General features: G+C 45.9%; 1 protein-coding gene across 2 annotated transcripts in view; it reads right to left on the bottom strand.

Moving 5' to 3' along the window:
• Positions 1–14,237, bottom strand: part of LOC138285660 (leucyl-cystinyl aminopeptidase-like) — a 289,598-nt gene that overhangs the window by 82,526 nt on the left and 192,835 nt on the right. For both annotated transcript variants that reach the window (XM_069225912.1, XM_069225922.1), the window contains exon 11: positions 1,253–1,347. In XM_069225912.1, the coding sequence (XP_069082013.1) occupies positions 1,253–1,347 (95 nt within the window). The remainder of the gene's footprint in view (positions 1–1,252; positions 1,348–14,237) is intronic.

Raw genomic sequence — 14,237 nt, 5'->3', positions numbered from 1 at the left:
TTACTCCCTTCTTAATGTTATACTGTTTTAAGGTAATAATATGTTGAAGTAAATGGATTTACGGTTGCCTAGTCATCTTTCTCGTAATGTCTAGGAACCACCATACCAGCCACTTGCTCTTGTAAAATAAAAGTACAAACATCTATGGAAATGTGGTCATCTGCTTATGTGGAAAATCTCCAAGCCTCTCATTGTGTCAACAACGCTGAGCTATGATAATGTCCCATAGATAATATGTAGCCTTCAACTCCATATTTACTCTTACAGTATGATTACCTTCCTGCATTCGTTTTTTCCACCATCACCTAATATCAATATAATGGCCCAGCCATGGATATAAGGCTTAGTATATGCTAACAAATTCGACTAATTGAGAACAGGGGCAAGATGGGGTTATGTGTCCAAGATTATACATTATGGTCAAATAAGGAAGGTCAGGGTGTGGGAGGTATCCTTGATGCTTAGGCACTGGAACCCAAATTTGGGTTTATTGAAAGTAATACCGTTTAAGATCAACTAAATGCTTTTTAGTAAACATGCCATCACTAGATGCCTCAGAGCAAAGGCATATTTGACCACTGGTATACCAAGAACTTGGCTACTATCAGAACTCTTGCATAATGAAAGTGTTGGTATATCCAGAGCCCTAAGGTGATCACAAATATGTCCTAGGTAGAACCCATACTTAAACAGAGTCCTGCATATACAGAGAACATAAATGTTTAAGGAATTGAAGAATATCGCACTGGTATATTCAAAGTCTGGTATAACAACACGTAGCATAATGAAAGCCTTGTCAGAATGCAAAATATGCCATTATCAAAGCTCTGATAAAATTACAACACTGCCCTAATTTTTCACATTATTGCCTAGCACAAAATGGGACAAGTAGATTTTTAACAGGGCACATGGATTTCTGAATCATCTTATCCTCCGGACAAGCAGATATTTAATTAAATTAGACTTCCTTGGATATAGTTATACCAGAATATCTTGAGAAGCCCTCTGGTCCCCCAGAAGGCAAGAAAGCTGTGGAGAAGAGGCATTAGTATTAGAACATGAAGATGTCTGCATTTGCCTAAATCCACCAAATACTGCCACTTATTTTCAATTAATCATGGTTCTGTTAAAATAATGTTTTGGCAATAAGCATTAAGCATTTGTTTATGAAGTTGTATAGCTGTATAATTATACAAACATTCATTTGCTGCACATATTTACTCACATAAAGATAATGGGAAAGTTAACTCACCCTTCTCTTTCGTCAGTATCAATACTGTGGGACACTCAAAGGAATCTATATGGCAGCTATTAGTGTGGTAGTTTAGTGGGATATGCCACAAATATCTACAATAAATAAAAATAAAATCAATTACATTTGCCTCAGAACATAGTGTATTTCACCTATGCACGCATTAGTGTCTGTGCCTGCTTTCTGTGTAAATATTCCAATTCATAATTTCTGAAAGAAATCAACAGGTGAAACATTTGTACAAAAATTGAGATAGCAATGTAACTAGATGAATTGATCACAATTACAAACGGTTTAACTTGTCTAATGGAACACACAGTCAGCAACAAATTAATATTTACTTTAAAGAAGGTGGCATGGTAATCGCCTTTAGCACAGCATGCTATGAAGAATATCTCAAGTCAGACACTAAAGGTTATTGTCACCATCAAGGTGTCACTCTCAGAAGCTGTAATTTTGTTGTTTTGATCCTAATGATAAATTAAGAAATAAGGAGCAGGCACAATACTATATTAAACATCTTTTATCGAGACCTTCGGCTAAAGAATTGCCCCACTAGCTTTGGAGAGTCCAAAAACTTCTGTCTGTCTATTGATCCTAAGAGAAACTGGAGTATCAGAGATCCTAAGGGATGAGTAACAGGAGGTTTCTCACATTGTAACAGAGATAAAGATCAAACTCAATATTATGTGAAATGCTATGCTGTCCCAGATCCTTCAAGCTTAGAAAGGAGGTGTGGGCCAGCCGGCAGCCAAGAGTCTTCTGAGCAGGCCCCAGTCTTGTGCTGGTTGGGTTTCCCCAGGGGAAACGCAAGCAGTACTGCGCCAGAGATACTATCATTCTGGAAGATCAGCTTAGTGTAGCTACTTCAAAGGTAGACCATGTGGAGCGCCGGGCATGATGCATCAGTGACGTTCCTCAGTGTGTACGGTTTTTGGAAGGTCCAACCCCACAAGAGGCCACTGTGTGGGGTGACATCCCAGGAATCACTATTTGTTGTGATATTATCAGGCCCAACTTGGGCAGAGGGATTGCTATCAGGAGGCTGTGGTTTTATTGGGGCTGCAGTGAAGAGTGATGGCACTAGGGGGAGACAGTCAGAATGGGATCATGTAGGAGGATTACAGATCCTTGAGGTGTGTTGAAAAGCTTGTGCCCATAGGACTCTAGGCCATGTGGAGGTTGGAGAGCTGCAATCTTGAAGGAGCAGTGTGCAATGAGGCCAAAGGTACTGAGGCACTCTTTGAGACCATCTGCCAAGATTAATAGCAGAGCCAACTGTTGAAATAATTTTGGACTATGTGAGACCTCCTGGTCTCTTGTTTTCTAGTAAAATTTGCTGACAGTCAAAGGCACAGGCACGACTTATTTGACTTGAACGAGGGAAAACCACATTGAGAGGAGAGCTCCACCTAGGGGAATAGCTGAAGAGGTGGAACTCAAACTTGTTGAGCGAACTCTCCTGCACTCTATTAACAGCATACGCTCAGAAATAGCAGTGAAAACAGCGAGCAAACAAAGGGATGTGAGGTTGGTGGCCGAGAAAATGAATGGCCTAATGACTGTTGGGGATTAAAAGGAGTAGGTCTTGCTGATGAAGGCTGCTAATATTGTAGATCCAGCTGTGGGACATGCCCACATTGGTGAAAACCTTGAAGAACTTCACTGTAATATAATTGAGGCCGTTGCTCTACTAGAGTTGAAGATGGAGAGGTTTGATAATCTGCAGACTCAAGGTGCTGGGGGTCCCTATGCAGATTCGATCTGAAAGACAAACTGTGTGTGATGCTCAGAAAGCTCCTTGAAATAGAGTTAGCAGAGATACAACCATAGTTAAAAGATGCCCTCAGGTGCAAAACCTCAGAGCAACAATAGGGTCACAGGAGAGACTGTGATGGTTACCACCAGTTGCTGAGCTGAGATACAAGATAATACATGCTGCAATTAAAAAGGTAAGGTGATGCTCTTCTTCCCCAATCTCAGCCTAGTAGCCCTGAACCATAACAAAGCCCTCCTGGAAGTGAAGAGCGCTGTGGAGTTGGCTTAATTCCCCATGCAGCTGAAGGTGATATGTGCTGAGAAGAAACATGTGGACTCTGCCAGAAGCTATGTGTGCTACATAACAGTGGACTGAACTGCACAGCATGAAAAGCATGCTGTGTTGGGGTGGGGGCTGCAGCCCTTTCGTGTTGGTTCAAGGTGGAATTCTGAGAGTGGAGGGGGGGGGTATGTTCAGTGAGTTTTTAATACCTGATGTCTGATTCAGTGAGGTTTTGCTATCTGATGCCTTTTTTCTCTCTCTCTCCATTCTTTACACCTTTTCTCTGTGAGGCCTATTTAGCCTGAGTTCAGTCTTTCCTTTTGGCCCAGCTGTGCGTTGCCTACCATTGGATTATGAGTGAGTGCCTACAGTTGGTTAATCTGAAGTGACAGAGCTTAGAAAGAGGCATGAGTGGGCCCACACAAACATTTATTTGGAATTGGGAATGGTGAGTTTTAGAAGGGTGGCTGCTTGGAGTGTTCTGGTTTAATTGCAAGAAGTTATTTTGCAGAGCTACAGTGGAACAGTCCTGAGAATAGAACACAATTGTATTTAAGGGAGAGTAATTGTTACAAAGGGGCTGATTTAAAGTTTGATGGTAAGGGTACTCCATCATAACGATGACAGAGTACCCTCTCTTCTAAACTCAAGGTCTGTCTGTCTGATTTAGAGGAGATCCAACCTTAAGTATGTTGACGACAGAGTCTACTTCAACTCTGTCACCAACATACTCCTTCAATAGTCCAATGGAGTACAGGCCATTTGAATTTAACACACCATCTTCCCTATTTAGAGTGGAGAGCATTATGTGGTTTTTTTTGCTGTCCAAAAGGGACAGCAAAAAGAAAATAACAATGAACCCCACATCATGGGAGAAAGCTCCCATTGTATGGGGTAGTTAGTTTTACATTTTTTCAGTAACAGACTTTTGCTTTGGGAGTTTATTTTTGAGAAATGTAAAACCCTGTAAAAGTCTGACAGAGCGGCTATCTTGTTTTATGAAGTCACTCATCAAACATTCAGAAGATTGACAAGAACAGCACTCCCAACAGTTCCTGCCAATGCTTACAGTTGTCTGCTGGAGTGGCAGATAACTCTAGATTTGGTGGGCAAAGGTCCCTTGGGATGGTGGGGCAATGTCCTCACTCATCCCAATGAAGAACTCTCCACATGCCAAACTCTAAATCAGCCCCTACTTTGGTCTCTTTCTGTGAGTCAATGTAGCTTTATTACCTCGTTCGCAATGCTGTATTTACAGACTATATACAGGTTGGCTTCCACTATGCTGCTGCCATTTTGCAAAGTGCCCAATTTGGTAGTTGTAGGAGGCTGGACTGGCTTGTAGTGAGTACCAAGGGGTACTTGCACCTTGCACCAGGCCCAGTTATCCCTTATTAGTGTATAGGGTGTCTAGCAGCTTAGGCTGATAGATAATGGTAGCTTAGCAGAGCAGCTTAGGCTGAACTAGGAGACGTGTGAAGCTACTACAGTACCACTTCGTGTCATATGCACAATATCATAAGAAAACACAATACACAGTTATACTAAAAATAAAGGTACTTTATTTTTATGACAATATGCCAAAGTATCTTAGAGTGTACCCTCAGTGAGAGGATAGGAAATATACACAAGATATATATACACAATAGCAAAAATATGCAGTATAGTCTTAGAAAACAGTGCAAACAATGTATAGTTACAATAGGATGCAATGGGGAAACATAGGGATAGGGGCAACACAAACCATATACTCCAAAAGTGGAATGCGAACCACGAATGGACCCCAAACCTATGTGACCTTGTAGAGGGTCGCTGGGACTATTAGAAAATAGTGAGAGTTAGAAAAATAACCCTCCCCAAGACCCTGAAAAGTGAGTGCAAAGTGCACTAAAGTTCCCCTAAGGACAAAAGAGTCGTGTTAGAGGAATAATGCAGGAAAGACACAAACCAGCAATGCAACAACTGTGGATTTCCAATCTAGGGTACCTGTGGAACAAGGGGACCAAGTCCAAAAGTCACAAGCAAGTCGGAGATGGGCAGATGCCCAGGAAATGCTAGCTGCGGGTGCAAAGAAGCTTCGACTGGACAGAAGAAGCTGAGGTTTCTGCAGGAACGAAAAGGGCTAGAGACTTCCCCTTTGGTGGACGGATCCCTCTCGCCTTGGAGAGTCGTGCAGAAGTGTTTTCCCGCCGAAAGGACGCCAACAAGCCTTGCTAGGCGCAAATCGTGCATTTGGCGTTTTTGGACGCTGCTGGGGCCCAGGAGGGACCAGGAGGTCGCAAATTGGACCTGAAGAGAGAGGGGACGTCGAGCAAGACAAAGAGCCCTCATTGAAGCAGGTAGCACCCGGAGAAGTGCCAGAAACAGGCACTACGAGGATGCGTGAAACGGTGCTCGCCGAAGTTGCACAAAGGAGTCCCACGTCGCCGGAGACCAACTTAGAAAGTCGTGCAATGCAGGTTAGAGTGCCGTGGACCCAGGCTTGGCTGTGCACAAAGGATTTCTGCCGGAAGTGCACAGGGGCCGGAGTAGCTGCAAAGTCGCGGTTCCCAGCAATGCAGCCCAGCGAGGTGAGGCAAGGACTTACCTCCACCAAACTTGGGCTGAAGAGTCACTGGACTGTGGGGGTCACTTGGACAGAGTCGCTGGATTCGAGGGACCTCGCTCGTCGTGCTGAGAGGAGACCCAAGGGACCGGTGATGCAGCTTTTTGGTGCCTGCGGTTGCAGGGGGAAGATTCCGTCGACCCACGGGAGATTTCTTCGGAGCTTCTGGTGCAGAGAGGAGGCAGGCTACCCCCACAGCATGCACAAGCAGGAAAACAGTCGAGAAGGCGGCAGGATCAGCGTTACAGAGTTGCAGTAGTCGTCTTTGCTACTATGTTGCAGGTTTGCAGGCTTCCAGCGCGGTCAGCGGTCGTTTCCTTATCAGAAGGTGAAGAGAGAGATGCAGAGGAACTCGGCTGAGCTCATGCATTCGTTATCTAAAGTTTCCCCAGAGACAGAGACCCTAAATAGCCAGAAAAGAGGGTTTGGCTACCTAGGAGAGAGGATAGGCTACTAACACCTGAAGGAGCCTATCAGCAGGAGTCTCTGACGTCACCTGGTGGCACTGGCCACTCAGAGCAGTCCAGTGTGCCAGCAGCACCTCTTTTTCCAAGATGGCAGAGGTCTGGAGCACACTGGAGGAGCTCTGGACACCTCCCAGGGGAGGTGCAGGTCAGGGGAGTGGTCACTCCCCTTTCCTTTGTCCAGTTTCACGCCAGAGCAGGGGCTAAGGGGTCCCTGAACCGGTGTAGACTGGCTTATGCAGAATTGGGCACATCTGTGCCCAACAAAGCATTTCCAGAGGCTGGGGGAGGCTACTCCTCCCCTGCCTTCACACCATTTTCCAAAGGGAGAGGGTGTCACACCCTCTCTCAGAGGAAGTTCTTTGTTCTGCCATCCTGGGCCAGGCCTGGCTGGACCCCAGGAGGGCAGCTGCCTGTCTGAGGGGTTGGCAGCAGCAGCAGCTGCAGTGAAACCCCAGGAAGGGCAGTTTGGCAGTACCAGGGTCTGTGGTACAGACCACTGGGATCATGGGATTGTGCCAACTATGCCAGGATGACATAGAGGGGGCAATTCCATGATCATAGACATGTTACATGGCCATATTCGGAGTTACCATTGTGAAGCTACATATAGGTAGTGACCTATATGTAGTGCACGCGTGTAATGGTGTCCCCGCACTCACAAAGTTCAGGGAATTGGCTCTGAACAATGTGGGGGCACCTTGGCTAGTGCCAGGGTGCCCTCACACTAAGTAACTTTGCACCTAACCTTTAACAGGTAAAGGTTAGACATATAGGTGACTTATAAGTTACTTAAGTGCAGTGTAAAATGGCTGTGAAATAACGTGGACGTTATTTCACTCAGGCTGCAGTGGCAGGCCTGTGTAAGAATTGTCAGAGCTCCCTATGGGTGGCAAAAGAAATGCTGCAGCCCATAGGGATCTCCTGGAACCCCAATACCCTGGGTACCTCAGTACCATATACTAGGGAATTATAAGGGTGTTCCAGTAAGCCAATGTGAATTGGTAAAATTGGTCACTAGCCTGTTAGTGACAATTTAAAAGTAATGAGAGAGCATAACCACTGAGGTTCTGGTTAGCAGAGCCTCAGTGAGACAGTTAGGCACCACACAGGGAACACATACATGCACACCTATGAGCACTGGGGCCCTGTGTGACAGGGTCCCAGTGACACATACATATAGGCCACAACCTTATGAGCACTGGGGTCCTGACTAGCAGGGTCCCAGTGACACATAACAAACATACTGAAAACATAGTGTTTTCACTATGAGCACTGGGGCCTAGCCATCAGGATCCCAGTGAGACAGTGAAAACAGTGACAAACATCCTGACATACACTCACAAACAGGCCAAAAGTGGGGGTAACAAGGCTAGAAAGAGGCTACCTTCTCACACAACCCCCCCCCCCCAAACGAAGGACAATAAGGCTAACCTTGGCCAGTTGAGACTTTATTGTCTAAGTGGTGATAAGTAGAGAGTAGCTCTGCAATAGACTGGTTACTCCCTTTATCATCCACTATATGGTTACTTCCCTGTGGGGATGTAAACCACCCTGTTTGAAGTTTTTTAGCTAAGCAACAATGTGAAGATGTATTTTCAGAGTTTCTATCAGTAAGTTTTAGTTTAGAGCAGTGGGAATTGTCCACTGAACCTATTTGTAGTGATGGAAATGCCAGACAGGGATGCTGTCTCAGAAAAGCCATAGCTGAGCAAAAACTTTGTCCATCTGGCTGGAAGAGAGAACAGGGATGCTGTTTCTCTTGAGTTGGAGCAGGGCAGGGATGCTGTCCTATGAGCTCCACACTAGGGCAGGGATGCTGTCCTAAGTGTTGTGAGGTAGTGCAGGGTTTCTGCACTAAAGTTTCTCTGGGAGGGTTGGAGGGATGCTCCATGTTAACTAAAATGGTGCTCTTTTTCTCACCAATGTTAGTTATCCCACAGAGAGGTACTTCTACCTCAGGGAGTACAGTTTTGCCAACTGATGATTCCCTTGGAACAGGTGCCACCCCAGGAGAGGTTTCTCCCACCACAGGAATGGTATCCTGAATGGTAGGGTGGTTAGGGGATACTGTGATACCCTTTTTACCTGTTGATGGAGAGGGTTCCTGAGTTTTCAGGCCTTCTCTCCTTTGCTTTTTCATTTCAGTAGAAATGAGAGGGAACAATTCCTCAGGGATGCCCAGCATGGCTGCATGGGCATAAAACTCTACATCAGCCCAACCTGAGGCCTCTAGGTCATTACCTAAGAGACAGTCTACAGGTAAGCTAGGTGATACCACCACCTGCTTAGGGCCAGTAACTCCACCCCAACTAAACTGAATTATAGCTAAGGGAAGAAACTTAGTGGAGTTATGGACATCAATAATCTTATACTGTTGTCCAATGATGTGTTGATCAGGGTGCACTAGGTTTTCAGTCACCAAAGTGAAACTGGCACCTGTGTCCCTGTAGGCCAAGGCCTCAACGCCATTTATTGAAACTGTCTGCCTGTACTTATCCATTGTAAGGGGACAAGCAGCCAGTGTGGCAAGGCCAATGCCACTAGGTGTGACAGAAACGGTCTTGGGACTGACTACCCCAGTTTCTACTATGGACCCAAAAGTGAACCCAACTACACCCTTAACTTGACTGTTGCCAGCAGTCCCACCACTAGTACCACTACTGCTAGAGGCACTAGAGCTTGATGTATTAGTGGTGGTAGGCTCAGGGGGTTTACCTGGACAGGACTTATCCCCTGGCCTATGGCCTCTGTTTTTACACACAAAGCACCAAGGCTTTTTAATGTGTGCAGGTTGGGAAGAAGAGGAAGAATTTGTTTTATCCCCACCCTCTGAAGAGTGTTTAAGATTTGAAGTGGGATCTTTGGTTTTACCCTTATCCCCATGCTTATCTTGAGATTTTTCACCATCTTTCTTCTTATTGCCATATTTGTCACCCCCTGTATGAACTTTTCTGTTCACCCTTGTTCTGACCCATTTGTCTGCCTTCTTTCCCAATTCTTGGGGAGAGGTCAGATCAGAGTCTACCAGGTACTGGTGCAACAAATGAGACACACAATTATTAAGTATATGCTCTCTCAGGATTGTGTTATACAGGCTTTCATAATCAGTAACTTTACTGCCATGTAACCACCCCTCCAAGGCCTTCACTGAATGGTCAATGAAATCAACCCAGTCTTGTGAAGACTCCTTTTTGGTCTCTCTGAACTTTATCCTGTACTGTTCAGTGGTTAAGCCATAACCATCCAGGAGTGCATTCTTAAGAACTGTAAAATTATTGGCATCACTTTCTTTCACAGTAAGGAGTCTATCCCTACACTTTCCACTAAATGATAGCCATAGGATAGCAGCCCACTGCCTTTGAGGGACATCCTGTACAACACAGGCCCTCTCAAGTGCAGCAAACCACTTGTTAATGTCATCCCCCTCCTTATAAGGGGGAACTATCTTGTGCAGATTCCTGGAATCATGCTCTTTTGCAGGATGACTATGGGGAATACTGCTGCTGCCACCATGGGTATCTAAACCCAACTTCTGTCTTTCCTTCTCTAATTCAAAAGACTGTCTATCCAAATCCAGCTGTTGCTTTTTAAGCTTCAGTCTGGTTTGTTCCACCCTCAACTTATTGAGTTCCCTCTCTAACATTCTGTCATCAGGGTTGGTGGGAGGGACATTTCTAGAAACAGAGCTATGATGGGAATGAACAGAAGGAGACCTGTCCCTTACAGGGGCCACCCTAACAGCTTGGTTTACAGAAACATTACTACCAGTATGGTGAGAATATATGCTTTTGCTATGATGTGAGACAACACTATTTCTCTGGTGTGGCTCATCATCATTACCATCTATGCTAGACTGTCTAGTAATGGGCAGGCTAGGAAGTTTCTTTCCTGAATCTTTTCCTGGGGGAGTCCCTGAATCAGATTGGGAACTATTAGGTACTTTTTCATCAGATGGGGCACCTATGGCCTTATCCTGTTCTCTAAGCATGTTAAGTAACAGTTCCAAGGAAGGATTCTTCCCTACACTCAAACCTCTCTCTATACAGAGACTCCTTGCTCTTTTCCAGCTAAGGTTGTCATATGCAAGTTTGGACAGATCAACACTTTGGCCCGTGCCAGACATTTTTTAGAGAGAGTTAAAGTGATAGAAAAAGAGAAAAAAGTTTTCAGAACTTTTTGGACAGACAGAAAAAAAACTTTTTTAACTTTTAAGAACTTTTTGAAAGTTTAGAAGTACTTTTCAGCACTTAGAAAAGAGTGAAAAGAGGAAATGCAAAACTTTTTGGCTATGTGTATATACACTGACCTTGTTTTGTATATTTTTCTCTTATGAAAAGTACAATGACAAGAGTGGTAAGCAGTCTCAAGCACTTATCCCACCACTGCACAACCAATGTAGGAGGCTAGACTGGCTTGTAGTGAGTACCAAGGGGTACTTGCACCTTGCACCAGGCCCAGTTATCCCTTATTAGTGTATAGGGTGTCTAGCAGCTTAGGCTGATAGATAATGGTAGCTTAGCAGAGCAGCTAAGGCTGAACTAGGAGACGTGTGAAGCTACTACAGTACCACTTAGTGTCATATGCACAATATCATAAGAAAACACAATACACAGTTATACTAAAAATAAAGGTACTTTATTTTTATGACAATATGCCAAAGTATCTTAGAGTGTACCCTCAGTGAGAGGATAGGAAATATACACAAGATATATATACACAATAGCAAAAATATGCAGTATAGTCTTAGAAAACAGTGCAAACAATGTATAGTTACAATAGGATGCAATGGGGAAACATAGGGATAGGGGCAACACAAACCATATACTCCAAAAGTGGAATGCGAACCACGAATGGACCCCAAACCTATGTGACCTTGTAGAGGGTCGCTGGGACTATTAGAAAATAGTGAGAGTTAGAAAAATAACCCTCCCCAAGACCCTGAAAAGTGAGTGCAAAGTGCACTAAAGTTCCCCTAAGGACAAAAGAGTCGTGTTAGAGGAATAATGCAGGAAAGACACAAACCAGCAATGCAACAACTGTGGATTTCCAATCTAGGGTACCTGTGGAACAAGGGGACCAAGTCCAAAAGTCACAAGCAAGTCGGAGATGGGCAGATGCCCAGGAAATGCCAGCTGCGGGTGCAAAGAAGCTTCGACTGGACAGAAGAAGCTGAGGTTTCTGCAGGAACGAAAAGGGCTAGAGACTTCCCCTTTGGTGGACGGATCCATCTCGCCTTGGAGAGTCGTGCAGAAGTGTTTTCCCGCCGAAAGGACGCCAACAAGCCTTGCTAGGCGCAAATCGTGCGTTTGGCGTTTTTGGACGCTGCTGGGGCCCAGGAGGGACCAGGAGGTCGCAAATTGGACCTGAGGAGAGAGGGGACGTCGAGCAAGACAAAGAGCCCTCACTGAAGCAGGTAGCACCCGGAGAAGTGCCAGAAACAGGCACTACGAGGATGCGTGAAACGGTGCTCGCCGAAGTTGCACAAAGGAGTCCCACGTCGCCGGAGACCAACTTAGAAAGTCGTGCAATGCAGGTTAGAGTGCCGTGGACCCAGGCTTGGCTGTGCACAAAGGATTTCCGCCGGAAGTGCACAGGGGCCGGAGTAGCTGCAAAGTCGCGGTTCCCAGCAATGCAGCCCAGCGAGGTGAGGCAAGGACTTACCTCCACCAAACTTGGGCTGAAGAGTCACTGGACTGTGGGGGTCACTTGGACAGAGTCGCTGGATTCGAGGGTCCTCGCTCGTCGTGCTGAGAGGAGACCCAAGGGACCGGTGATGCAGCTTTTTGGTGCCTGCGGTTGCAGGGGGAAGATTCCGTCGACCCACGGGAGATTTCTTCGGAGCTTCTGGTGCAGAGAGGAGGCAGGCTACCCCCACAGCATGCACAAGCAGGAAAACAGTCGAGAAGGTGGCAGGATCAGCGTTACAGAGTTGCAGTAGTCGTCTTTGCTACTATGTTGCAGGTTTGCAGGCTTCCAGCGCGGTCAGCGGTCGTTTCCTTATCAGAAGGTGAAGAGAGAGATGCAGAGGAACTCGGCTGAGCTCATGCATTCGTTATCTAAAGTTTCCCCAGAGACAGAGACCCTAAATAGCCAGAAAAGAGGGTTTGGCTACCTAGGAGAGAGGATAGGCTACTAACACCTGAAGGAGCCTATCAGCAGGAGTCTCTGACGTCACCTGGTGGCACTGGCCACTCAGAGCAGTCCAGTGTGCCAGCAGCACCTCTGTTTCCAAGATGGCAGAGGTCTGGAGCACACTGGAGGAGCTCTGGACACCTCCCAGGGGAGGTGCAGGTCAGGGGAGTGGTCACTCCCCTTTCCTTTGTCCAGTTTCGCGCCAGAGCAGGGGCTAAGGGGTCCCTGAACCAGTGTAGACTGGCTTATGCAGAATTGGGCACATCTGTGCCCAACAAAGCATTTCCAGAGGCTGGGGGAGGCTACTCCTCCCCTGCCTTCACACCATTTTCCAAAGGGAGAGGGTGTCACACCCTCTCTCAGAGGAAGTTCTTTGTTCTGCCATCCTGGGCCAGGCCTGGCTGGACCCCAGGAGGGCAGCTGCCTGTCTGAGGGGTTGGCAGCAGCAGCAGCTGCAGTGAAACCCCAGGAAGGGCAGTTTGGCAGTACCAGGGTCTGTGCAACAGACCACTGGGATCATGGGATTGTGCCAACTATGCCAGGATGACATAGAGGGGGCAATTCCATGATCATAGACATGTTACATGGCCATATTCGGAGTTACCATTGTGAAGCTACATATAGGTAGTGACCTATATGTAGTGCACGCGTGTAATGGTGTCCCCGCACTCACAAAGTTCAGGGAATTGGCTCTGAACAATGTGGGGGCACCTTGGCTAGTGCCAGGGTGCCCTCACACTAAGTAACTTTGCACCTAACCTTTACCAGGTAAAGGTTAGACATATAGGTGACTTATAAGTTACTTAAGTGCAGTGTAAAATGGCTGTGAAATAACGTGGACGTTATTTCACTCAGGCTGCAGTGGCAGGCCTGTGTAAGAATTGTCAGAGCTCCCTATGGGTGGCAAAAGAAATGCTGCAGCCCATAGGGATCTCCTGGAACCCCAATACCCTGGGTACCTCAGTACCATATACTAGGGAATTATAAGGGTGTTCCAGTAAGCCAATGTGAATTGGTAAAATTGGTCACTAGCCTGTTAGTGACAATTTAAAAGTAATGAGAGAGCATAACCACTGAGGTTCTGGTTAGCAGAGCCTCAGTGAGACAGTTAGGCACCACACAGGGAACACATACATGCACACCTATGAGCACTGGGGCCCTGTGTGACAGGGTCCCAGTGACACATACATATAGGCCACAACCTTATGAGCACTGGGGTCCTGACTAGCAGGGTCCCAGTGACACATAACAAACATACTGAAAACATAGTGTTTTCACTATGAGCACTGGGGCCTAGCCATCAGGATCCCAGTGAGACAGTGAAAACAGTGACAAACATCCTGACATACACTCACAAACAGGCCAAAAGTGGGGGTAACAAGGCTAGAAAGAGGCTACCTTCTCACAGTAGTCTGGGATTCAAATTAAGAGATAGTTTGTGTAATCTATTTCTGCATGCACCTTGAAGGTCACAATGCCACTGAGAAGTGTCACAAATCAGTGCATTTACGACTATGTATGCCTTTTAATAAGCCTAAAACCATGTAATTGGTGCTGGCTTCATGCCCAAAGAACAGAGTAAGAATCCGCCCTCTACCCAAGTTTTTTGATTTTGCCTTTATTTCAGAAGCTATTCAACACCATCAACAGACCTTGAAACATGAACTCCTGCTGCTATACCCAAAAGCACAGACCAAGCCGACATAACGGTAGAAAGATAGAAAAAAAGTGATAAATTGA

The sequence above is a fragment of the Pleurodeles waltl genome, chromosome 1_1 (genome assembly GCF_031143425.1).
Source record: "Pleurodeles waltl isolate 20211129_DDA chromosome 1_1, aPleWal1.hap1.20221129, whole genome shotgun sequence".
Classification (NCBI taxonomy): Eukaryota; Metazoa; Chordata; class Amphibia; order Caudata; family Salamandridae; genus Pleurodeles; species Pleurodeles waltl.
The sequence above is the reverse complement of the archived record's forward strand: the minus strand, read 5'-3'. Positions and strand labels throughout refer to the sequence as shown.